The following is a 27,046-nucleotide window of genomic DNA, read 5'->3' as shown; positions in this document are numbered from 1 at the left end:
GACCCGATACCATTTCAGATAGGTGGTTGTCCAGTCTTTCCTTAAAACCTCCCAGTGATGAAGCACCTACAACTCTACGAGAAGACTTCTCATAATGCTGGGTGGGAATCTTCTCCAATGGTGGCTCCTTTTGTGATGAACCTCTGTTCTTCTGCTATTCTGATATTTCAACTTCCAATAACTTGAGGGGGACTTTTAGAACTTTCTTATGTAATGCAAGAGTTCAACATTGTTGGTTCTCCTTTATAGTTCCTTCCAGTCCTACTGCAATCTGTACTGGTAGTAGCATTAGGCTAGGAAGTAAGTGGATTAGGTCCAGCTAGTACTCAGAGTAGGACCTTCCAGGACAGGGGTCTTCAAACGTGGCCCTTTTATGACTTGTGGACTTCAACTCCCAGAATTCCTCAGCCAGGGCATTATATTGAAAAGATAAAGAACTTTCTTTGGTGCAGGTGGTGACAAACCATTTCTGCCAGGATACAAAGACATACTGTATACAAAAATCCACGGTTTCACTTAATGACTGTGGTAATTTGCTTAACAACCACTGCACAAAAGGAAAATTGGATCAGTTAACTGGCCAACCCATTTTACCACTGTCCTGACTTACAATCATAATGGGTTAGCAGTTAGCTTAATTACTGTTGTATGTCAAGGACTGCCTCTAGTTGGAAAGAGGACTGTATACAGACAGATTATCATATGCAAATGTGTAAAACCACACAGAACTGAACTTAGCCATTTCTATCTAGGTTAATTGCCAGAACGTAGCACACCACCCATGGGAATTTCACTAATATTCCTCCGTCCCCAGCTCACTGACAAAAATAGTGCAGAAAAAATATCAGTCTAGCACTAACCTCTATTTCTAGCACTTTAAATGATGCATCTTACAATTTTAAAAAATCCCACGTCTTCTGAATCGGGATTTTAGTTCTTTTCCTTATTGGAAAGTTTGAAAAAGTCAAATGGGTCACGTTACATTTGTCCTGTCAAAGAAGAGAGGTTAAATTCTTGCATTCTGTGATTCTGCCCTTCTCTGACCTCTGAAATGGAGTTTCAGGTGTTTCTCTTGAGGCATTTCTTGATTTTTGTATCATATTTTCTAAAAAAGACATCTCCTTGCATGATTATTCAAGGCATATTTGCGATAGGACAGGATTATCTACTCAGCCAAATGTTAGATTCGGATTTCATTCCAGATCTGTCATAACTCTAGAACAGGGGTCTTCAAACTTGGCCCTTTTATGACCTGTGGACTTCAACTCCCAGAATTCCTCAGCCAGCGTGCCTGGCTGAGGAATTCTGGGAGTTGAAGTCCACAAGTCATAAAAGGGCCAAGTTTGAAGACTCCTACCCTAGAAAGTCAATCTAAGTTGCATAGGTTTTATGCAAATGGGGCATTGTAGAACCGAAATGATAAATGAACTAAATAAATACAGATCATGGATAGAATGGTGGGAAAACCTCAATCTTGGCTTACAGACATCTATTTAAATCATACGACAATTCTGTAGGAGATGACCAGGCTGAGCCTGAGGGCAGGGTCATACGTATCATGAGACTGGAGTCTTTACGCCCCCATAAGAGACCTACGTCCATCCCCCCCCCTTGAAGTCACTAATTCACCTTGACTGTTAGTAGTTCAGATTCTTGTGTATGAAATAAACTTGTAGTACTTTTGAACTCTATCCTGGCTCCTGACTTCTTTTACCTGACATGTTCCATCCTCTTCACTGATAGGTAAGCTTGTCCTTGACTGCCAAGAGAATGGCCAAAAAGAATTGCTTGGTAAAGAACCTGGAAGCTGTAGAGACACTGGGATCCACTTCCGTCATCTGCTCTGACAAGACAGGGACGCTGACCCAGAATCGCATGACTGTAGCTCACCTGTGGTTTGACAATGAAATCTGCTCAGCAGACACCAGTGAAGATCAATCAAGTAAATAATCATCCTAGGGGTAGAAGAGAAAGGCAATTCGCAAGGGTCTCGTGTGATGGAATGTAGTCTGGATTCCCAGGAGGGAGGGGCTGAATTCCAGAGGAGCAAGAGACAGCTCAATTTAGATAGTTTGTGTGGGAGAAAGAAGGTGAAGCTCCTCCCTAACAGTTCCAAGAGTATATGTTTTATGATGCAAGTAGTCTGCTTTAGTTTAGCAAGATTTCTGTCTATGGGTGAGGAACAATATAAGAAACCACTTAGAAGACTCTCAACCTGTCTTCCTTGGGTTTGGAAGCATGACACCTTGTTATTGATCAGAGAATAATTGTTCCTCCTTTTGTTTTCAGGTCAATCTTTTGACCAAACTTCAGGCACATGGGCTGCATTATCCAAAATTGTCTCCCTTTGTAACCGGGCTGAATTTAGGCCAGGCCAGGAAAATGTATCCATCATGAAGGTATGAAGGACTCAATAAAAGCTGTTTTGGATTTCTGAATTTAATTTGGAAACAAAAAGTTCATTTTGCAACATCTAAGGGGTGGGAAGTCAACCCTGGAGTTTCACATATTGATGGGTGACAATTCTCCTTGCCAATAGCTAGGGATGATGGGATTTGGAGTTCATCAAGCATTTGGAAAGATAGAGCTTTTCCACCTCTGAGTGATTGCTTTATATATATGTGTGTGTGTATGTGTATGTGTGTGTGTTTGTGTGTATGTATATGTATGTATATGTGTATGTGTATGTGTATGTGTATATGTATGTGTGTATATATATATATATATTCATAGATTTTCACGGGTACAGGTATGTAGGTCTTGGTGTATTCGGGTCTTTTCCCATGTAAGATTGAGAGTATCTTGGTGACGTTTCGACGAGGTCCCACTTGTCATCTTCAGGCTGGGGTCTTCGGCTTCATGCTTGTGCGAGCAAAGTGTGATCGGAGCTACCGTCTCTCTATAAATATTGGTGTGTGTGTGTGGAGTGCTGGCTTAGTTGCTGTAGGTGGATTGGTTGGCTGTGTGGATTGGTTGGCTGTTATTGTTTGTGGAATGTTCAGCTGTTTTGTAACATCCTGAGTACTTGAGGTGCTGGCTGTGTGCCCATTAGTCTTTTGTGTTATAACGACCTGGGTTATAATCACACAACCATTTGGAAGCGTTTAGTAGTCACATTACTTTTAGTATGGAAAGCTGTTTTTTTTTTAAATATTCATTTAAACAAATACTGTAAGTCCCTTATTGTTTATCATGAAAAAACGATACTATTTTTCTTCTGTAATGGAGGCTAAAAATCAGAGATAACAGGAAATAATGAAGGGAGTAGCTAATGTAACAAAAAAATGTAGACAATAATTTTGGGATGGGAGATTTTTTTACTGAAGCCCATTTTCAAAACCTCCAGAGAATAGTCGTGGGAGATGCTTCCGAAACAGCTCTTCTAAAGTTCTCAGAAGTTGTTTTGGGCGACATCATGGACATTAGGAAGAGAAATCCGAAAGTGACTGAAATCCCCTTCAACTCCACGAACAAGTTTCAGGTAACTTTTGATTTTGTAGGTTGTCTTGTGAAATAAAATACTGCAGGATGATTGGGTGAAAAATGGACCACCTTGAAGGAAATGGGGTTGTGTTTTAGCTCTGTTCACCCTATTGAAAAGATTTGTTAGACTTCAGAAGTCTTCCCCAAATCAGGGACCACCAAATCCAATCCAATCCAATCTAATTCCTGTTTGTTGAAGTTCAACTCTTATACTACTTAGTTATTACTAAGTTACTATATTACTTAATTAATTGGAGCCTTGGGGATTAGGAATGTAAATCTTTCCATGGGAATAAGACAATGACAAACCACTTTAAAAAATCTTGCCAAGAAAAATGTAAGGACTAGTCCTAGTGGTCATCAGTCAAGGCTGACTTGTATGTATGGGTATATATACTATATGTGTATACACACACAAAACATCCCCCCAAAGGTCCTTTGCTTTGAGCTGGGGAGATCACTTTCAAGTCTATAGTTTGTGTTGGAAAATATTGGCCAAAACGAGTTCGTAAGTTTGTTGTGGGAATAAAAGAAGGGAGGTCTCTATGTGAGCTGTCTTAAGCTGCTAAATCAAAGTGGGTTATAAATCTAAGAACGAAAAAGAAATCAGAGCAGTCACTTGCAATTTTGAAGACAAACACAATCAAATGGATTGGGAGTCACTGAAATTTCACTAAATAAAGAACTAGCTTTTTCTCTCAGGCCAATAACTTCTTTTCCTGATCCCACTGAATAGTAAGACTATGGTCCTAAAAATATGTCTGTGATCAACAGTGCATTTCAACCATTGCTTCTCCTTTACTTCAGCTCTCCATCCATGAAACTGAAGATCCTGATGATAAACGTTTCCTGCTGGTCATGAAAGGGGCTCCTGAAAGGATTTTAGAGAGATGCACAACCATGCTGGTTAATGGGAAAGAAGAGCTTCTGGACGAAGAAAAAGCTGAAGCATTCCAAACAGCATATATGGCTCTAGGTGGTATGGGAGAAAGAGTACTTGGTAAGTAGAAGGAGCACGTTGGGTTCAACTACAGCCATGGAAGGAGGCAACATAATTGTCCTAGAGCATCTTCACCCACTAGGTGTCCTTCAGACTTAAAATGGAGCACTTGGTAGTCTCTGAGCTTGGTTGCTTTCTTGCAGATGTTTCATGACCCAACTAGGTAGCATCATCAGTGCTAGAAGGATGTGGGGTCTGCAAACATCTGTAAGACAACAACCAGGCTCAGAGACCATCAAGGACCTCATAGTTCAACCTTGAGCTACAAATATTCTCTTCTATTGAGACATGATAATTCCAGAATATTAGTCATGTCTCCAATGAAGTGTTTAACAAGCTTCAGCCCCCACCATCCAATCTCCCATGATTGGTTAAAACATCTTCTCCCCAAATTGTTCTGAACTGTTCGACCATCAAATCTTACCCATTTCAGATACCTCTCCTGCTCATAATGTGGAAGATCTCATCATTCAAATGAGAGTTCTGTAAACAAACAAATGTACAGTTGGTGTTTCTGTTGCCAGCCCTGCTCTAGAGAAACAGTCATAACTTTTATTTGGCAATACTGTTGGGTGGCATTTATTTATACGACTGTGCTAAACCCAAGCAGAAGAAAGCAAATATGTAAGCTTAATTACTAATTGGCCACCCACTTACTTCTTTTTAAGATACAAGCTTTGAGTTACTTAAGTTGCTTCTATAAATTGATTCCACTGGGTAGTTTTTACTGTACATTGCTCACATAACTTCTGTGCTGGCTATTTTCTTGGACACATTTAACAAGATAATGTGTTACACTAGAGATTAAATCAATTTATATATTAAGTGCAGGTTAAAGCTGGCGAGGATCACAAATATCTTAGTAGAATATTTGATCCATAAAATACCTTAGTAGAATATTTGATCCATAAAATGTGATGGTTATTAGAGTATTATTTTTTTCTCCATTAAAATAGTTTGTTTTGTGGTTTCTTGCTTGAATCCAGGCTTCTGTCATTTGTATCTGCCAGAAGAGGAATTTCCAGAGAACTATACATTCAATACTGATTCCATGAACTTTCCTACCAATGGTCTTTGTTTTGTGGGACTCATGTCAATGATTGATCCTCCTCGATCCACTGTCCCAGATGCTGTAATGAAATGCCGTAGTGCTGGGATCAAGGTAGGTTTTCCCCAAAATAACAAAGGAGAATGATTTCCAAATCTTCAGAGCAATAATTCTTGAGAACAGAGGAAGCTCCAAAACAAGCACAATTTCAAAACCCAACAATCCTACTTGTCCATCCGTGCGTCCATCCATCCATCCATCCATCCATCCATCCATCCATACATACATACATACATACATACATACATACATACATACATACACCCCCCCAACCCACCCACCCCGTCCATCCATCCATCCATCCATCCATCCATAAATATTATGCCTTTACAAAGGGACAATTCATTGCATATCTTTCATACCCAATTTCCCAAAGGTGCTTTTTCAAAAGCCAACTGGACTTTGTTTTTGCTTGAAGACTTTTTGCTTCTCATCCAAGAAGCTTCTTGAAGTGAAAGTTCAAGCAAAATCAAAGAAAGTCCAGTTGCCTTTTGGAAAAGCAGCTTTGAGACAGCCATGACCTGGATAACTGACAATCACCGTAGATATTCATACCCAATGGTTTTTCCTATTTCATGTTGAAATTTTATCTCTGAAAAGGAACGTGATATCCAAAGTCGTGCTAGTAGCGGACAGTCTATTTTGGTGGATCTGGGAAATATCCAGAACAGACACATCTTTTCACCATTAATCCTTTTTTGTAGGTGATAATGGTGACAGGTGACCATCCTATTACAGCAAAAGCCATTGCTAAGAGTGTTGGGATCATTTCGGCTACCAGTGAGACTGTAGAAGACATTGCCAAGCGCCTCAATATTCCAGTTGAACAAGTGAACAAACGGTAAGAATGGCCCAGAAATGGATGGGAGAAGATAAATTCTCCTTCTAAGGTATTGGAATGGTATGTGGAAGTCACCTTGGGAGACAGGAGGAAGAGCTATAGGTTAGATAAGAAGCAGCTGAACCCATAGAAGGAATAGAGACATGGTAAACATCTCAGAAGTCATCTCCCCTAGTTTCTTGGATGTAAATATGAGGTGGGGGAGATGTACTTTCAAACTTGCAAGGTTGTAGTCAGGCTTGCAAGGTAGTCCAGACAACAAGCACACCCAGAAGTACAATCCCTAACCTTATTGCAAGGTTACATCAACAGAATGTTGCTTACAAATAACACTAAGCCATGTTTTTGCAAACTGTGATGTTTGATATACTTACATAGAATTCCAAGACAGAACTAAACAAGCCACATTGTTGCTTACCATCCTATGCTGACCACTAAATGCTTTACCCTTATGTCTGGATTTGCAGAGAGGCCAAAGCAGCTGTTATTAATGGCATGGAGCTGAAGGATATGACTGCAGAACAATTGGACGACATCCTAATCCACCATTCAGAGATTGTCTTCGCCCGCACTTCGCCCCAGCAAAAGCTGATCATCGTGGAGGGCTGTCAAAGACAGGTAAGGAGAAATGAAGAACCCCTGTTTTGATGAGAAGCAAGTTGCGCCACTGTGAACATTTCTCAGCAGATGAATTCTAATCCAAAGGGAACAAATTAGAGTAGACAGATAAGTAGACAGTAGACAAATAAGATCAAGCTTGCTTCATCTATGCTGGTTTGTTCAGTGATGCTCATTTAGTTTTGCTCTTTGACTTCTTGTTCTGAAAGATCCGCTCTTTTTATTTTGCTACTAACTACATCCAAAGAAGCATTTAGCTCTAGGAAAGCCAAAGAGTCTGTTGTACGCATTTTGTTTGCATTTAGTGGCTCCATCCTCTAAACTGTTGGACACTGTGTAATTTATGGCAGTGTCAAAAGTATGGTTGCTTTCCAAATGGGATTCTCTCCATCGGTTTCCATCTAAGACCTTTTTTCTTCAGCTCACAATACTCTCAATGGTCTTCCATTGCAACTTATTACCACGTCATGTGTAGATCTCTGTCTGGAGCTGAATGTAACCTTTAATTTCATACTAACAAGAAACAAATGCCAGTCTCACGTTGTATGATCCCATTCAGAAACTAAAATCAATAGGGCTTCCTTGATACCTTTAAACCTGAATTATTTGAGAGGCTGCCACAAAGAGGAGGGGGCCAACTTATTTTCCAAAGCACTAGAGCAGCAGTTCTCAACCTATGGGTCGCGACCCCATTTGGGGTTGATCGACCATTTCACGGAGGTCGCCAAGCAAGGCTGTCTGCCATTTTTTTGTCCGCCATTTTTTTTGTCCACATTTTTTCCCCTTTTCCGGCGGGTGCCTTACCTCCCTTGGGCTGCGCCAGCTGGTGGTTGGCCTGCTCCGTCTCTGCCGCTTGCCAGCTACGCCTCGGCCGGCGCAGGGGGCGGAACCATGCATGCGCGGTGCTCCTGGGCAGGGAAAGTCCTCAACTTACGACCGGTTGGGTAGTCCTCGACTTACGACCGGTTTAGTCCTCGACTTACAACCGGTTTAGTCCTCAACTTACAACCGGTTTAGTCCTCCACTTACGACCGGTTGGGGGTTGCGGCATTAAAAAGGTTGAGAACCACTGCACTAGAGGGCAGGACAAGAAACAATGGATGGAAACTAATCAAGGAGAGAAGCAACCTAGAATTAAGGAGAAATTTCCTGACAGCGAGAACAATTAACCAGTAGAACAGATTGCCTTCAGAAGTTGTGGGTGCTCCATCAGTGGAGGTTTTTAAGAAGAGACTGGACAGTCACTTGTCTGAAATGTTATAGGGTCTCCTGCTAGAGCAGGGGGTTGGACTAGAAGACCTCCAAGGTCCCTTCCAGCTCTATTCTAATTGATTGATTGATATTCAGATCTTTTTCCCCTGATATTACACAGCTGCCATAAACTTTGGGTTGACTGTTCAATAAAATGCTATATAAACAGAACTCAGCTAAGTGAACCAGTTAAGGCTCTTAGAATGAAATGCATATTCTCTTTCTCTCATTTATTTTTGCCTTGCATGAATCAACTCCAGAAAAAATGACAAAACACCCCCCCCCAAAATTATATTATTTTCCATTTGTAAAAGGCAAAGCAAGAACCAAAGTTTAGCTTCATTCCAGAAAGTATAACCACTTCCTTTGGGCATGATTAAGAGGCAATTTGGGGCAAGGTTAACAAATCTTATGTAACCCTTTGAAATGTTAGTAGAATTGACTTTCCAAACTGCCTACAGCAGAATCAGGCATCAATTGCTTGGAATGAGCAGAATTCACTTAATTGTTCCAATTCTGTCTCAGGCTGGAATGATAGATTTATTTTTATTTTTTAATGAAAACAAGTCCCCAAAATATCTGACTTTTTTTTGAAAGCATTCTTCCTTATCTTTGGGTCAAGGAAAAAAAACCCGAGTTCAACTGTTGACACACCATGCATACCAACAAACTGTTGCAGAAGATTAGACCTTTTTGAATGGTAATGATAATTCTTCTGGCCATCCCCGTAGCAGAATAGTTCCATTTTTGATAGTGTAATTGTTCTTCATAATATTTATCCACAGATCTCAAATCACAAATACCAACACAACAGGACTCAAGCTAGGGAAGAACTTGGAACTATATATCAAAGGTGTCCAAGCTTGGCAACTTTAAGACTTGTGGACCTTAATTTTGGCTGGGGAATTCTGGGAATGGAAGTCCACATGTCTTAAAGTTGCCATGGTTGGATATCCGTAGTGTATATCATAATCTTCAATCTGTGTTCTCCAGGAAGCCGTAGTTGCTGTAACTGGTGATGGAGTCAATGATTCACCAGCTTTAAAGAAAGCAGATATTGGGATTGCAATGGGGATTGCTGGCTCCGATGCAGCTAAGAATGCAGCAGATATGGTCTTGCTGGATGATAACTTTGCATCCATTGTTACTGGAGTTGAAGAAGGTAAGATGAGCAGGCCACAATTCGAACCTTAGCCACATGGTGTGATCCATTGGTATACATAGAAAAAGGGGGACTTCACAGCTAAAGCTGTACGGATCGTGGAATTCAGATATATCTGAGAGCAGGCTGGACATATGTAGAAACAATTTCCTATGGAAATATGTATAGACAATTTTATGCCCATCATTGCCACCGTTTGATTGACAGCATCCTGTTTCCAGGCTTGTTGGGTTTTATCTTGTCTTATGCCCCAGTCATGGCCAAATTGAGTCCAGTTTATTTCAAATTCCATTCATTCATTCATTCATTCATTCATTTTCTAGAGCTTTGTGGTCCGTTACTCAACTATATTATATTATTCTATTATAATTATAATATACTTTCATATGATAGCAGTAGATGTTGCAGAGATTGGTTTCATTTTGTAACATTTGATTCGCTATTGTCCATTAAATGAATGAGATATTGAGAACATCGCCTCTGGAGTAGATGTCTGAAGTTGTCCACAGATGAGATCTACCCTTTTTGCAGTTTCAAAGGGAAAGACATATTGAAAATACTAATGACTTAGCCCTGGAAATATCGCTGAAAAGCTGATTTTCTTTTCAGTGCAAATAACAGCACTCAAAGAAGCATAAGCCTGCTTGGTGTTGTGTTCTAGCAGATGCAACCACCAACAATGTTCAAATTAAACTGATAAAGAAATGATAGATTTCAGAAGGTGGCCTGCCATATTCAGCCAGCTGTCAACAATCTTTTTGATCTTCTCTGTTATAGGCCGCCTGATCTTTGACAATTTGAAGAAAACGATTGCCTACACGTTGACCAAAAACATCGCCGAGCTGTGTCCATTCCTGATTTACATCATTGCCAGCATACCCCTCCCTATTGGCACCATCACCCTCCTCTTTATTGACCTGGGCACAGATATTGTGAGTTCATCACTTCTGAAAGACAACGTTTCCTCTTTCTCATATGCATGTTCACCCAAACCTTTGTAGGAATAGCAATAGCAATAGCACTTAGATGCCACCGCATAGTGCTTTACAGCCCTCTCTAAGCAATTTCACAGAGTTAATATATTTGCCCCTAACAATCTAGGTCCTCATTTTAACGACTTCGGAAGGATGGAAGGCTGAGTCAACCTTGAGTCTATCAGGATCGAACTGCTGGCAGATGGCAGAATTAGCCTGCAATACTGCATTCTAACCACTGCGCCACCACTGTGCCATCAAGCTTAAAATTAAACTCATAGTTATCTTCCCCTGTTTCTTGCTAATGCTTTAAAAAAAAATAGGCAGAGGGAATGCCTAATGAAAGAAGCTCTCATTTAACTGCCAAGGACAATACAAACTTCATTTAAATCCCCCTGAGATCAAAGATTAGATCTTAATCCTGAACCATTTTTCCCAGCTCTAGCCAAAGAGACATCTTACTGCGGAAGTGCCGGTATTTATTTATTTGTCAAATTTATATAGCCAGCCATCTCACAAAACAAGGGACTCAGTACATTCTAGGGAATTAAGGATAGTCTTGTGGGGTTCTTGGTGCTCTTTGAGCTTGGTGATTTTCTTACAAATGTTTCATGACCCAGCAAGGTAACATTACCAATTATAGAAGCTGGTGGGATTTTCTCTCTGTTTATATACTAGTGGCTTGCCCTGTCAGTGTCAATGGGAGTGTTCTTGGTGGTTTCCCGATTAGGCTGGTGTTTACTGAGTGGGTAGTTCCTTGATTGGGGTATTGTAGGTTAGACTTTATTGCCATGACTACTTTCTTTTTGTGTACAGCGAACACGAGAGATAAACAGATCAATCCAACATATGAGTGGTCCCAACAATTTGTCTTTCCCCTTACAGATTCCTTCTGTTGCACTGGCCTATGAGAAAGCGGAGAGTGACATCATGAAGAGGAAACCGAGGCACAAAAAAAGAGACCGATTGGTCAACCAGGAGCTTGTAGTCTACTCCTACTTGCACATCGGTATGATAGGGACATTCTTACCAGAGAAGAATGAGTAGGTGCTTGGGTGGATCTTTGTGGGTGAACATGGAGAGTATTTCTCATCTTTAACGACCAACTTCAGGATCCTGCTAACTGGGATCCAAATGTCTCCAGAGAAAGCAATCAACTTTCTTCTCCTGTAAAAAAAAGGCCATTCCTTTCTTCTCTCTTGCAGGCATGCTCCAAAGCATCGGGGCCCTTTTGACCTATTTCACTGTTTATGCTGAGCAAGGCTGGCTTCCTTACTCTCTTCTCCGTATCCGAATTCCATGGGAACAGGAATATTTGGCTGACTTGCCCGACAGCTATGGACAAGAATGGGTAGAGTGTTGCAAATCTCTTTCATTGAAGGCATCAGTTATTCTGAGCAAAAGACAAGGACCAGTCCAGGAGATTCCACTTAATTGTTTCCCACCTCAGCCCCAAAGCCAGCTGGTGACTTTGGGCCAGTTCTTAACTGTAGGAAGTCATCCAGGTCATGGTTGTCCCAAAGCTGCTTTTTCAAGAGGCAACTGGACTGTCTTCGGTTTCTTTCCTTGCGAATGTTTGGCTTCTCATCCAAGAAGCTTCTGAAGAACTGAATGTGTTCGAGAGAAAAAAAACAAGAAAGTCCAGTTGCCTTTTGGAAAAGCACTTATGGGACGAAGAAAGCAAAGATAAACTACTTCCAACAATGATGTCAAGAAGACAGCAAGGACTAGTCCAGGCAGTTGTCATTAGCTAACATTGATTCAAACCTCCCCCCACCCCAATAGCTATAGGTATGGCAAGGGTAATAATCCATTAAAACACAGTAACTGTATTTTTTTAAAGTCCTAGTCTCTTTGAAGTTGACTTCTGGTAACCTCGTAGTTTTCTTCCTTAGAGTCTGGAAGTATTTTGGCATTGCCTTCTTTCAAGATAATGTTTTTGATTTCCCAACCTAGCCTAAAGCCTTGAGACTTCCTTATAGTCTTTCACCTATGTCCTAACCTGGTTCAACCCCTCCCCACTTTACCTTCTGAGCTTAGATAAGATTTGACAAAGACATACCTCCATAACAGACAAAATGAGAAAGCCCTGGGCCAGCTTATGTAAAACCTATTGGTCTCGTCCATTATATCACATCAGTTTAGAGTTAAATAACATTAATCAGTAAACTACCCCAGGTATGGAATGACATTGTATGCAAAATTCTGCCAGTTGACCCACTCTAAAGCAGATGATCTACTAACAGGTTCTTGCAATGTCTCTTCTTGGTACATTTTGGAAATAGCTTTGTGTGCTGTCACATTGCCACCCATCCTTACTCCTGAAACTGGTGATTTCTGCTTCCTTCAGCACCCATTGGCTAATCCGTCTCACATCCTTTCCCGTTGGTTGCATGTCTGCCCACAATATGTAGCAATTAATGTTAAGAGACTGAGTTGCTGGTATGGCCATCTGAAGCCCAGACCTACATGGTTTATTACCTGATTCCGCAGCTCCTGAGATCAGATTTCAGATTAGAAGTGTTCACTGTACGCTGTTCAGCCCAAACACAGAAATGGCATTCTTATATTGTCTAGTAATATAGGATATATTGGGCAGAACATCTAAAAATAGTTCCAGTGATTCATTTTACAGGAATCTCTCTAATCCAGTTACTGAGATAGTACGAGTGTAAGTCTTGAGGTCAACCACCAAATTCCAGGAAAGATCAAATGGATTCCTTTTCTCAGTGCAGCTACCAGTTTAGAAGATACATTATAAAGCCACCGTACATCACTGATAAAGAAAAAAATACCTATACCCTTGATCTTTCTTGGATCAGAGGCAATGGACCCATCCCACTTTATATATGCTACTTATTATACAGTTATACAAAGACACTTGTACTATTTCACATTTCAGTGTTTTCTGTACTGTGGCATCATCTATTTTAAGATGATGTATACAAAGCTGTCGCTCAACAAATACTCAATAAATATCCCAGTTTGGCTCTTGTCCACCAGCTGCAATTTCAAAACTATGGGAGGCAGAGATGCTGAAGCACCTGATAAACAACTAGCCACAGTTTAGCAAGAATCATTCTGTATCCTAGACCACCGTTCCCACTGAAAGTCTTTCTTGAGCTCAGCCATTTAATGTTTCTTCTTTCTCCATGTTCTGCAGACCTTTGAGCAACGGAAACAGTTGCAGTTCAACGGCTACACGGCCTTTTTCGTCAGCATCACCATTCAGCAAGTGGCGGATTTAATTATCAGGAAGACCAGAAGGAACTCCCTTTTCCAACAAGGACTTTTCAGGTTGGTGTTGATTCCGTGGGTTTCCAAGTTTTAGAGCAAGCTCTTTGCTCCTCACTCTTGGTTGCTGCTGAGAGGACTGTCCTCTCAGAACCATTGAAAAACAAAATCACAAAGTTGTCCAAATAATTTCGGAACTTAAACTTGGGCTCAAGAAAGCCTTGGGAGATGCAGTGCTAGCGTCGCTGCCTATGACTGAATCATAAGATTCAAATTTGGATTAGGAGCACCTCAAGAATGTGATCCTGAATAACTAGAAATATAATAATAATAATAATAATAATAATAATAATAATAATAATAATAATAATAATAATAATAATAATAATAATAATAATAATAATAATAATAATAATAATAAAGTTAGAAGGGACCTTGGAGGTCCAACCTCCTGCTCAGGCAGGTAACCCTATACCATTTCGGACAAATGGCTGTCCAGTTTCTTCTTAAAAACTTCCAGTGTTGGAGCATTCACCGCTTCTGGAGGCAGGTTGTTCCATTGGTTAATTGTTCTAACTGTCAGGAAGTTTCTCCTCAGTTCTAAGTTGCTTCTCTCCTTGATCAGTTTCCACCCATTGCTTCTTGTCCTGCCTTCAGTACTTAAAATCAAAACTGAGGAGCTTTGTGGCCTACAAGGAAATGCATCCACACAGAGAGAAACCATGTCTAGGAGGTCAAGCATGGATTTCTTAAACTCTTCCTGCCCACAACAACCACATACGCGTGTATAGTGACATCTGCATGCAAACCGTCTATTGATACTATCAATGAATAATGTGATTATTCTTAGATGTATTTATTTATTTATTTTTGCAGGAACAAAGTAATCTGGATTGGTATATTTTCACAGCTAGCAATAGCTTCGATTCTCTCTTACGGTCTTGGAAGTGTCAATGCTTTGAATTTCACCCCTCTTCGGTAAGTTTAGCTTCTTGCGGTTAGGCTAATTAATTAATCAATTAAACAAATTTATATGGCCCGCCCTAACTGTCTCATGGTGACTCCGGGTGGCTAACAACATCAAAATTACAGGTTGCTGTGATTTTAATATAATATCGTACCTGCTTTTTCAAGCTTGTACCCATGAGATGTATTGGACTTTAATTCCTAGTTCCCACCCAACCTTCTCTTTTCCAGGGTTCAGTACTGGTTCATCTGCGTGCCAAACGCCATCTTGATATGGGTCTATGATGAAATGCGCAAGTTATTCATTAGACGATATCCAGGAAGTAAGTGGGGTAGCATTTCATGCACAATTTAAATTTTCATACCTATTCCAATCCAAGCCAACATTACTGAACCTGCAATTTCAATTAAATGCTCATTATCACAGGCAATATTGCCCTTGCCCAAAAAAGATGTAAGAGGTTCCTTCAGGTCAGGATTTTTTTTTCCTTGGCACTGGGAATTGCAAGCCAGTAGACTTGGCTCCACTTCACATTCTAATAAAAGGTTCATTGGTTTGGAAAAAAGCCAAAGGCAGCATGAAACAGTAAGTTAGCCAGTTATAGTTTTATAGTTGTCGTTTCAATGGAATTTAAAACTGTGCATTACTGGTTGCCCTGATTAGATAGTCCTGTCCAGGCTCCAAGATTGATGTCATAGTTGTTTTCTAATCCCACCTGAATAAAGAGATTTGGATAGGAAAATATTTTTTTTGCATCAGAACACCACGTCCTGCATAGCTCATTGAGGCCATCAAGTGTCACCCCCTACTCAATGCAGGGATATAAATGAAAACCCAACTAGATGGTCGACAGGCATTTGACTAAAATGATCAACCAAGAAGTCCTGAACATATCCTAGAGTTACTGTCAAATTACTCTTAGTCTGGTACCTCCTAAAGGCCATAGTAGGTCATTAGTTGATATTCAGATGGTCAAAAGTCGCACAAAGTAGTCAAAACAAAGAAATGGATGTGGCCAGGCCCAAAATTAGGTTAGGCTGAATTTCAACCAATTAATAGAAGACATTAAACTCGATACTTCCCTTCTGCTGCATGTAATGTTACAATTTTATTACAACTTGGTGATGGTGGTAGGGCTCTCATTGGAAGCCATCAGAGTTACACAAGGTCTTAGGAGCCGAGGTTTGTTCCTTTCTCAAAACGTTGGACCCATTTACAGAGTCCTGACTTCTGGAACAATAGCAGAGGTGCCTTTTTGAATCCTTGAAATCAGATGCATCCAGGTTTTGGGGTCTGTGTACATTTGGGAAAAAGAGAGAGAGCAGATACCCCATAACTATCTTTATGACCAAGGAGATCTGATTAATAGCATTCAGTGGGGTCCTTGGTGCTCTCTGAGTTTGGTTGTTTTCTTGCAGACATTTTATCACCCAACTAGTTAATATCATCTCTGTATATATACGGAGAGCAAACCTCATTCTCTTCTAGCATTGATGAAGCTACCTAGTTGGGTCATGAAATGTCTGCAAGAAAACAATCTGAGGTGCAAATATTTTCTCCTATTAATAGCATTCATTATGCCAGCCAACCTGCTTCTTATTAGAAAAAATATTTATTTCTTCCTATTTTTTTCTCCTTTGACTACAGGCTGGTGGGATAAAAACATGTACTACTGAGAGTGATGGACAGCATAAGTCAGTGGCCTTTTTTTGGCAGCTCCTTAGAAGTTGTGTTTGTGCAATAACTTTGGGTAGCAGGATCTTCTCCCAGGAAGGAAAGAAAGAAGGAACGGGACCTGAAACTCAACTGTACTGTAAAAGAATTAACCTGGGATTACCAACTTGAATATTTCCTATTTTTATTGCCCGATTCTTTAAGTGTTGAATGTGTACAAAATCTGAACTCTCTTGTATATAGAACAAAAGAAACCAAAGATTTGTTCTTCCCATGACAGCAAGGGGGATGACCCTTGACTTGCACTAGGTTTCTTCAAAGTTGTATTTTTGTTGTTCAGCGTGACAATGGCATCTTCTGCAGCAATTCAAGTGAAAGCTAGCAGGTGTTGATCACATTGTGTGGCCATGTATTGCAGTGTATAAATATAGTTTCATAATAAAAGTCTTTTTATAGAAAGCCTCTGTTTTTGTCATACCTGGTTCTTTAACAGTTGGCAGAAGCTGATGCAAAGCTGACGTTCAATGGAGTTAATTGGTCCTGTGGAAGAGTCTGTTGGCTTTTTGGATCGACAATATGTGGGTGATGTAATTCCAATTTATTTGAAGGGCACTTGGTTGAGCAAATTGCTATCCGGAGTCATTATTTTTTTATTTCCCCCCTACCTTCATCTTTAACCAGACATCAAGTTTATTATCACTATTTTGAAGTGAAAGATAACTCGAACTAAAAATCTGTAAGGCTTTGTGGGTGTCAAGGCATAAGATACTGTATACTGTGTGTGTAAGTGAGCATATGAGCATGTATGTGTGCACTAGATGGCAATGAAAAGGTTTGTACAACATGCTAATATATGATTTATTTCAAACATGGTTAGTTAAGGAAGCTGTAGCAACCTGATTTATAATGTGTGTTTTACAAACCCATGACAGGGTTAGAACAGAGTAGAGCTGGAAGGGACCGTGAAGTATTAATACCACTTTACAGTGCCAAGTAAGGCCACACTTGGAATACTGCATCCAGTTTTGGTCACCAAGATGTAAAAAAGATGCTGAGACTCTGGAAAGAGTACAGAGAAGAGCAACAAGGATGATTGGGGACTGGAGGCTAGAACATACAGGGAACAGTTGCTGGAATTGGGTATGTCTAGTTTAACGAAGAGAAGGACGATGGGGGACATGATAGCAGTGTTCCAATATCTCAGGGGCTGTCACAAAGAAGAGGGAGTCAAGCTATTCTCCAAAGCACCTGAAGGCAGGACAAGAAACAACAGATGGAAACTAATCAAGGAGAGATGCAACCTATAACTAAGGAGAAACTTTCTGACAGTTAGAACAATTAACCAATGGAACAACCTGCCTCCAGAAGCGGTGAATGCTCCAACACTGGAAGTTTTTAAGAAGAGGCTGGACAGCCATTTGTCTGAAATGGTGTAGGGTTCCTGCCTGAGCAGGGTGTTGGACTCGATGACCTCCAAGGTCCCTTCCAACTTTATTATTATTATTATACCATTTCAGACAAGTGACTGTCTACTATCTCTTCTTAAAAGCCTCCAGTGATGGAGGGCTCACACATTAAACCACACTATAGAATGACATTAAACCACACTATAGTTTATGTGCAGTTTAGCAGAATGCATAAGCTTAACTTTCCTCACCTGAATATACATGTGCAATTACAGTGATGCAGAAAATTAATGTTCATGGATCTTGCTAGGAAAGGAAATGAATTGACCATTTTATTTTAATATATTTACCAATTCCTTTTCTATCTGAACTTTGTACGTAAAAAAAAAAAAAGAAATACCACACGCAAAATCAACGTCTCCAGTATAGAGGGTTCCAGCCTCTACTTCCTGAAAGCCTATTTACCTCTTGTGGTGGATCTTACCAAATGCCAAAGGAGGCACCTGGGAAGTGGGTGTTTTCCTAGATTTAGCATCCTCAGAAAAAGAAGTGCTAAAAATCTGTGCTCAAATGACTCACCCAAAGAAAGTCAGATTTCTTGTACAGATGCAGAAAACTATCATCACTGCCAAGACTGCAACTGTACCTAACTGCCTATGGTAAAAAAACAAAAAACCACGCCCCTTTTAATTAGTGCACGGTAAATACGTCTTGTTATGAATGTTGCACATAAGCCAACCTTCTGCTGTAATAAAATATGGAAATTCTCCTCCTAATAAACTTGGTCCTTAGGATCATGTTCAGTTAACATGAGCAAGTCCAGTCTCCATCATAACAAACATAAGTTCTTGGAGATGTTATCCATGTATTTCTCCGGATAAGGATCTCAACGTGGTTTGCTGTTCCTTCTTTAGGGTCTAGTCTACAGTCCTGCATTTCCTAGGGCAGAGGTTCCCAACCTTTTGGGCAACAGGGACCGGTTCCCGGAGGGTGCGTGGTTTTGTGTGCTGCCTGCATCCCATGGATGGGGCTTTGCTTGTTTGTGCGGACTGGTTGCTGGCATGCCGTGGCCCGGTACTGATCCACTGACCGGGGGTTGGGGACCCCTGTCCTAGGGGCTTCCCATGCAAGGACTGACATGATCTAACCCTGCTTAGTTTTTGAGATCGGTTGGAGACTCCCACGCTAAGCTCATGCGGAGATCTGAATGCAAAAGTAACAAGTAACAAGTTGGCTCAATGTCTGAAGAGCCCACGTTATCCTAGAATATATCATAAAAATTTAGTTCAGCACATAAGACTTCTCAAAATACAGTTGTCACTAAGCAATTGTTAAGTGAGTCATGCCCAATGTTGTGACCTTTTTGCTCTGGCCATTAAGGGAATCACACTGTTGTTAAGCAGATCTGGCTTCCCCCATTGACTTTGCTTTCCAGAAGCCAACTGAGCAAATCGCAACTAGCCATCATCTGTCCCATCATAAAGGCAGGCCAAGCGCCCGGATTTTGATCACGTGACCCTAGGGATGAAAGTCACTTTTTTTCCAGTACCGTTTTAACTCTGAGCAGTCACTAAACGAATGGTTGTAACTTGAGGACCACCTGGATAGCAACAATGCAGAAATGCAGCAATTAAAAAAAAAGTATATGTACAATTAATTTGTTTGTTCTCTACCTGTCCAAGAAATGGTCAAATGCCCAGGATAGTACAGAGAGTCCTCGATTTACAACAGTTCATTTAGCGACCGTTCAAAGTTATGTCACTGAAAAAAGTGACTTATGACCATTTTTCACACTTACGACCCTTGCGGCATCCCCGTGGGTCATGGGATCAAAATTCAAACGCTTGGCAACCAACTCATAGTTATAACGGTTGCAGTGTCCTGGGGTCACGTGATCCCCTTTTGCGACCGTCTGACAAGCAAAGTCCTTGGAGAAGCCAGGTTCACTTAACAACCGTGTTGCTGCCTTGACATCTGCGGTGATTCACTGAACGGCTGTGGCGAGGAAGGTCGTAAAATGGGTCAAAACTCACTTAACAAATGTCTCACTTAGCAATGGAAATGTTTGCCTCTGTTGTGGTCATAAGTTCGAGGACTGCCTGCTCAAGGACATTCCCGAAACAATCTGCAACAGGTAGCCTGGCTGGGACAAAACAATATTTGTGGTTTGTGATGCAAGGGGAAATGAGAGAGAGACCTAATTGTTTTCTTTTTCCTTATTGCTTAATTGTTTTTATTAAACGTTGCATTGCTGCTTTAAAAGAACAAACTCTTTGGCAGGTCTTTCGACTTGGCAGCTGAGCTTGCCTTGAACCTCCACCATGATTTATTACTAGAGATCTAAAATAGCCACATCAACTCAGAAGCCTTTTGAAAGAGACCCACCTCTATTTATCAGCATGCAAAGACTTGCCCGCATAAGCCTTTTCCTCCAATCTCCTACGGTTAGATGTCTCCAAGCCTCCCACAGCCTCATCGACAATTGTTTGAATTGTGGTTATTGGAAATGGATTGGAAAGGACAACAGCAATACTTGGTTGATCAGTGATCAACAGTAATGGTCATTTGAGGGGCTGCCACAAAGAAGAGGGCGTCAAACTATTCTCCAAAGCACCAGAGGGCAAGACAAGAAACAATGGTTGGAAACTAATCAAGGAGAGAAGCAACCTAGAATTAAGGAGAAACTTCCTGACAGTGAGGACAATCAACCAGTGGAACAGCTGGCCTCTGGAAATCGTGGGCACTCCACCACTGGAGGCTTTTAAGAAGAGACTAGACATTCACTTGTCTGAAATGGTATAGATTCTTCTGCTTGAGCAGGAGGCTGGACTAGAAGACCTCCAAGGTCCCTTCCAGATCTATTCTATTCAAATCTCAGAAGCTACCTTTTCTGAGCTTGCAAAGTTAAATTTGTACCGGGCTGAGCTGGCAGCAGCCAGACCAGTCTAACCTGTTGTGCGTATTTTTATTGCTTATGTTTGACTCGAGTTTCCATCCTGTACTTTCACTTTTTACAATGGTTCTGTTTTCTCTATAGGTTTTTTACGGTTATGCAGGTTAAGTAAAATGTGACCCACAAAATAACAGCATTGGAAGGAACGCAGAGACAATTGGCTAACACACGACCACTTCTAGGTTGAATTGTGGGATCCTTGGTGCTCTCTTAGCTTGCTGGTTTCCTTGCAGAGGTTTCGTTATCCAGCCAGGTAACATCATCTGATGTGCGCTGATGATGTTACCTAGTTTGGTAATGAAATGTCTGCAAGAAAACATCCAAGCTCAGAGAGCACCAAGGGCCCCACCGGTCTATTGAATTCTCAGGTATATAGTCCAAAGGTCACTGTCATTTAAACAAAACTAACTTCAAGCAGGTCAGGAACTTGAGCATAAAGTAATTCCTCTCCATAGCCTTGAGCCCAAGTTCACATAAGGCTATAATAATCACTCCCGCTTAATAGTGTTTAGGGTGCATGTTCATGAATACATCTACTGCACTCCATATTGTTAATTCTGGAGTACTCTTTGACATACTTTTGGCGATTGCTCAATACAAGAGTTTTCAAAATGAAGTGTGAAGTTATCTGATGCTTTCTGTTCCCAAGCCGTGCCAACAAAATAGAAACACATTCTTCGAAAGGGATGAACGAAGAACACGGTGTGTACTCTTTCTCACACACACTTGTCTGCAAATATTTCACATTGGAAAAAATGTGCCTTATCTCTTTCATCACAGCCACATGGACTTGTTTAATCTGCTCTGATCGGAACAAAACAGAGACGGGTTTCCCCCCCCCCCACTGGAGGAAAATCAAAGCAATATTGAAACCCCAGATAGAGTTTCATTTAAAATACATTTCTTTTTCTGGTCCTGTAAAGAATTTCTAAGGAATTTACAAGCAATCAAGTCCAATCAAGTTGGATTGTTTCTTGAAATTTGATTGACATTTCTCTTGGTATCAGTTCCAAACTCCTCTATGAAAATGTTAACAAGGAAATATATATATTCCTATTTGCAGAGTTAAACCAAATAGAATGCATTTTGAATTAGCAGCTACAGGCCAAGGTTTAACACCATGAATACTTGAAATAGGAGTATCCAGACTGAAGAGGTAAATGCAAAGACACCGTATAATATTTTTTGACAGCAATATAAAACCAATTTGCATCGCAAGCCTTCTTCTGGATATGTTTCTTTTATAACATCCGGCACTAGCTTTCATCTGTGAAATTTGTGGTTCGCCACTGTCCAGGCATTAACCAGATCTGAAGCTGCTGAGTCTCTTTTTCAGAAACAGTTCTCTGTTTTACACGAAAAGCAAATTGCAGGTAGAGGATAGTTAGAGACATGGCCATGATCGAAGGGAGCCTGTTAATTGTCGTTCATCCCCATCTGGAAGGCCCCAAGTTCTCAACCATTGAGGTATCACCTCAAGGGAAGAAGAGCAAATTAAAACCACACACAAGCTTTTCTAAAATAATGTACAGAGCAATCCTTACGGAACATTAAGCCTTTAGTAGCCAGATACTCAGCTTTAACAAACCACGGGTAAAGATAGTATAATCTCTTCCACTATACTAAGGTGGGAACAATATATTTAATCCAGTGACTCCACGTCTAGCCAGTGGCACTGAACTAAGAAAAATAAGAGTGACACACTGACGTAACCCCATTCAAAAGCTACGATGACACTTGCTGGCACAACTGCTCTCAGAGGCTGCTTGATGGGTGATAACAAGCCCAGTTTCCAGGCCAACGTCTGACCTGCACATGGAATTGAAAAGAGGTCACCCTTCACCTCCTGTGGTCGCAGGTTTCAGGAAGTAATGAAGATCCAAAATATATATATTTTCTTTCCTAGTACTGAATATTCATACCCAAGAGATGTTTTCCCGTGTTGACTTGATTGACTAATCCAATGTTTCTCAATCTTGGTTCCTTTAAGATGTGTGGATGTCAGTTCTCAAAATTCCCCAGCCACCATGCTGACTGGTGGATTCTGGAAGTTGAAGTCCACGCATCTTAAAAGTGCCAAGACTGAGAAATACCGGGTTAGTCTAATGGCCAGTAATTTTCTCCGGGAAAAAAAAAATGTGTTTCTCATTGTACACTGAGCTTTATCCTTCTAATTGGAAATATTAGAAAGGTAACCTTGGATCTTTCTGCAAATAGTAATAGTAATAAAGTTGGAAGGGACCTTGGAGGTCATCGAGTCCAATCCCCTGCTCAGGCAGGAAATCCTACATAAGAAAATAATCTAGACATATTGGCAATAATATATCCCACAACGGCTTGGTTCAGATAATGGTGCAAAACTAAAGCAGAGCTTATTTGCTTTGATTTTGGCTTAGTGTTTGAACTCAGTTAACTGGCTTTGCAAAACATGGTTATTTGCAGAGGCTGATGTCCCCGAGGTTGACCAGATCTGAATACCAAAGTTATGAATACTAAAACTGCTTTTATTATAAGGTTAGAGTAATAGAAATCTTGCAAATTGGATGGGCATCCCTCCTATTTATTTGTTTTTTATTTGTATCCTGCCTTTATTATTTTTACAAATAACTCAAGGCAGTGACCATACCTAATACTCCTTCCTCTCCCTATAACAACAACCCAGTGAGGTGAATTGGGCCGAGAGAATGACTAGCCCACAGTCACCCAGTCAACTCTCATGCCTAAAGCAAAACTAGAACTCACAGTCTCCTGTAGGTTGGCTCAAACTCACCGAGCTGGCTTTCATGACTAAGGCAGGACTAGAACTCACCATCTCCCGGTGATTGGCCCAAAGTCACCCAGCCAACTTTCAGCAGAATTAGAACTCACAGTCTCTTGGTGATTGGTTCAAACTTAGTAAACCGGCTTTCATGGCTAAGGCAGGACTAGAACTCAGACTCCCAGTTTCTAGCTGGATGCTTTAACCTCTAAACTGTCTGGTGCTTTCCCTTCATTTTCTCTAGAATTGGGGAGGGTCAGGACTGAGATGCTTTCTCAAAGTACATTCTTACTTTGGACTTGGATTTCTCTTATCTGACCAGGGTCTTCTCTGTGGCTGTTCCTTCTGTTTCTCAAGATTATTCTCCCACCCCGTTACAGGTGCATCCTGGACCCATTCTAGATTCTCAGCATTGTATGAAGCAACACAGATGCTCACGTGCAAATTGTGTCATATTTTTTATTACCTGCACTTAGAAGACGTATCAAAACAATTGAATGAAAACTGAAACAATGCTGCAATACAAAAGTATATAAAAGAACATGAAACTCAAAGCTGCCAAACTAATGATGCATAAAGCAGATAATCACACGGAAGAATTAGTTGATGTTGTTGATGACTAAACTCCGATTATCAAATGCTCAGGATAGTTTCCTGGCTCACATATTTTCCCCATGAGAATGCAAGAGAATTGAGCAGGTAAGTCTTTTTTATTGATCCGATGACAGACACGGGGATCCTTGAATAATAGATATTGCTAAAGGTTACTTTCATTATGAATAAAGATGTTCGTTCAATTCTTTAAAAGCTTTGGAAGAAAAAGGGAAATAAGAAACCACAGTACTGCAAGAGAGAAAGAGCGAGAGTGCGTATTTAAATTCTGCCAGCATCTCTTTAGTTAATTAATCTTGGCACATCTGCACCACACATGTGCATCCACAAGCACATACAGACACCCCAGAGAGATTAGGAATCCTGTTTTAGGAAGTTTATTATGAAATTTGGATTTGCATTCCAAGCCGTTTGTGACTCCAACAGGACTCTAACAGGACTCTCAGCATGCTGCGATTTTACTTTTGGCAAGAAGGAAGAGCAGCTTTAATCCACATTTTACAACAAACAGGAAAGAAACATTTCCAGAAATGTAGCAGGGTTATGAATTCACCCACAAAATCAGTTTTTCTTGCTCTGTTTTGGAGAAACATTGGGTGTTCTGGTTCTGTTGCCATGGGGTGAAGCGTTTCTTATGCCTGCCATTGAAAGAGAGAAAGAGAAATGGATGGAACTTGTGAACTGTCCAGAATCATGTAAGTGAAATGGCCTGCTATATAAATCAAAATAAGTACGGCTGCAAACCAGGTTAGTTTACAGTGTTTGGGAAGCCATCAAAGATGGTTACCAACAGAAGAGAATTTTTGTAGCTCAGGGTTGAACTGTGAAGTCCTTGGTGCTCTCTGAGCTTGATGGTTTTCTTGCAGATGGTTCATTATCCAACTAGGTAACATGATCAGAAAGTTATTTCTCATCGGACTGAGAATTTTTGCTTCTGAATTACTTGGGCGTTTACCTGGATAGCAAAAGACTGGAGCCTTGTATTATCTGAACACAACATCGAAAACTAGGTCTTAGGGGAAATATGATGGGAACCACCCTATGTGTTGAAAATATAAAAAGTCCAGATGAGTTTCATCTTATTATTTTATGTTAGCTGCCTTGGAGATTCTCAAGAATCAACAATCTGATTTTGGAAGCATTAATACTTAAGCAACCCTAAGTATTTTGGGTTTGTTGACTGTGGATAAGGTACAAGATCTCGCTAACAAGCACTCTTGACAAAATAAGATGTAAGCCACTTCAGAAAACAAATCTTTTGTTATAAATGCCCATGGAAAGCATCACAAAATGTTTAATGAACCCAGCTTCTCTTTTTCATAATAATCATCTTACCTTCAGCAGTGGGGATATCCAAGGTTGATTTTCTATGAATCCTTCTGGATTTCATCCTTGGGGAGGGTCCTTTGTGCTCTTGACAACTTCCTAATTTAGCTTTATGTAGAAAAAAAAATGCATGATTAGCTCACCCAAATTAAACTAGCTTTTTCAATGGAGAAATACAGTGAATAGCCTAATTGCAAGATTGGTAATTGTTTAACTAAAATTCAGTTTTAGGCCAACGGTTTACTTACAAAACTGCTTACAATTAGAATAATGATGTTCACAGGCTGTTGATACAGCAAGGAGATTGTGAGTTCTAGTCCTGCCTTAGGCATGAAATCTGGTTGGGTGAGTATGGGCCAATCACCAGGTGACTTTGAGTTCTAGTCCCGCCTTAGGGAGCACCTGCTGGGTGACTTTGGGCCAGTCATTTTCTCTCTCCCCCAACCCACCTCACTGGGTTGTTGTTGCGGGAAAAACAGAAAAAGGAAAGGATATTATGTTTGTTCATTGGTTTGAAATTTTTACAAAAATAATAAATGAAAGGAAAATGAAAATCAAAAATATGAAATACAGCTATGTTTTCCAGCACATCTCATCTGTAAAACATTCAGGTGAAATCCAGTTGTTGTTTTTTCTCCCTGTTTTATTTTCAAGATAATTTTTGGTCTTACGGATAAATGGAAACTAAACTGTTTACTGACCTAGAAACTTTGGGTTAACAATGTGCTCATCCTTCAACAGTGGCCTAAATTCAGACTCTGAAGCTTTTTCTCCATCTGTGGGAAGAAAGCAATTAACATGAAGATGGAAACAACTGTAATCTAGTAATCAGAATAAGGTGTGCTAATCAGGACTTTTCTCCTTAAACTGAAAGATATTTTTGAATGTGATTTTTTTTTCAGATGGCAAATATCTTATTTGAATACATCCAGTATTTTAAATCCAGTTGCTTACTTCCTTCAAAGATAATCCCTAAAGCATTAACAAAATTATCATTATCTAGTTCCTTCTATAAGTTTCTCCCTTCTTTTTCTTCTTTTTTTTTTTTTTTAAAAAGTTGATAGACACATATGGACGGGCAAAATAAAAAAATGAAGCACCAGAAATCACAACTGGCCTAGTGGACGTCCAGCAATTAAACTATTTTATAAACCAAGGTAAAGCAAGTCACATTGGACTTGGATTATAGCCAGTGTTTATGACTGAACCTTGGCGGGCAAACCTGTAGTTCTTATGTCTACGGAGATTCTCATGGTTGTCCTGCAGGTGCTTTTCAAAAGGCAACTTGAGTTTGTTTTTCTTTGAAGAACGTTTCATTTCTCATCCAAGAAGACTTCAGTCAGAACTGAAGAAACCTCTTGGATGAGAAGCGAAACGTCTTCAAGGAAAAACAAAGGAACTCCAGTTGCCTTTTGAAAAAGCACCTTTGGGACTTGTAATTCTTACTTCTGGAGTATAGATATTCTGGTCTTGAAGACCTCAAAAATATCACACTGAGTATACTTTTCCATAATAGCAAAGCATCAAAGTTAAGGAATCAAGGACATGTACTATAAAAGAATCCAGATTTCTGAGGACAAATTGTTGCTTCTGTAATTTCTAGAAAACTTCTCCTTCTACCAACCATTACTATAACCTAAGGCTATCTCAATCCAGTCTTTAGATGATTCATCAGTGTA

General features: G+C 40.3%; 1 protein-coding gene across 1 annotated transcript in view; it reads left to right on the top strand.

Moving 5' to 3' along the window:
* The window catches only part of ATP12A (ATPase H+/K+ transporting non-gastric alpha2 subunit), a 30,283-nt gene extending 13,520 nt beyond the window's left edge, over window positions 1-16,763 (top strand). The window contains exons 9-23 of the mRNA XM_015814858.1: window positions 1,744-1,942; window positions 2,290-2,399; window positions 3,347-3,481; window positions 4,291-4,483; window positions 5,470-5,645; window positions 6,296-6,432; window positions 6,900-7,050; window positions 9,295-9,463; window positions 10,241-10,395; window positions 11,323-11,446; window positions 11,643-11,788; window positions 13,601-13,734; window positions 14,548-14,649; window positions 14,869-14,960; window positions 16,286-16,763. Of these exons, the coding sequence (XP_015670344.1) occupies window positions 1,744-1,942; window positions 2,290-2,399; window positions 3,347-3,481; window positions 4,291-4,483; window positions 5,470-5,645; window positions 6,296-6,432; window positions 6,900-7,050; window positions 9,295-9,463; window positions 10,241-10,395; window positions 11,323-11,446; window positions 11,643-11,788; window positions 13,601-13,734; window positions 14,548-14,649; window positions 14,869-14,960; window positions 16,286-16,314 (2,052 nt within the window). The 3' untranslated portion in view covers window positions 16,315-16,763. The remainder of the gene's footprint in view (window positions 1-1,743; window positions 1,943-2,289; window positions 2,400-3,346; window positions 3,482-4,290; window positions 4,484-5,469; window positions 5,646-6,295; window positions 6,433-6,899; window positions 7,051-9,294; window positions 9,464-10,240; window positions 10,396-11,322; window positions 11,447-11,642; window positions 11,789-13,600; window positions 13,735-14,547; window positions 14,650-14,868; window positions 14,961-16,285) is intronic.
* The last annotated feature ends 10,283 nt before the right edge of the window (window positions 16,764-27,046 follow it).

The sequence above is a fragment of the Protobothrops mucrosquamatus genome, unplaced genomic scaffold (genome assembly GCF_001527695.2).
Source record: "Protobothrops mucrosquamatus isolate PMUCROS unplaced genomic scaffold, P.Mucros_1.0 scaffold287, whole genome shotgun sequence".
NCBI lineage: Eukaryota > Metazoa > Chordata > Lepidosauria > Squamata > Viperidae > Protobothrops > Protobothrops mucrosquamatus.
The sequence above is the reverse complement of the archived record's forward strand: the minus strand, read 5'-3'. Positions and strand labels throughout refer to the sequence as shown.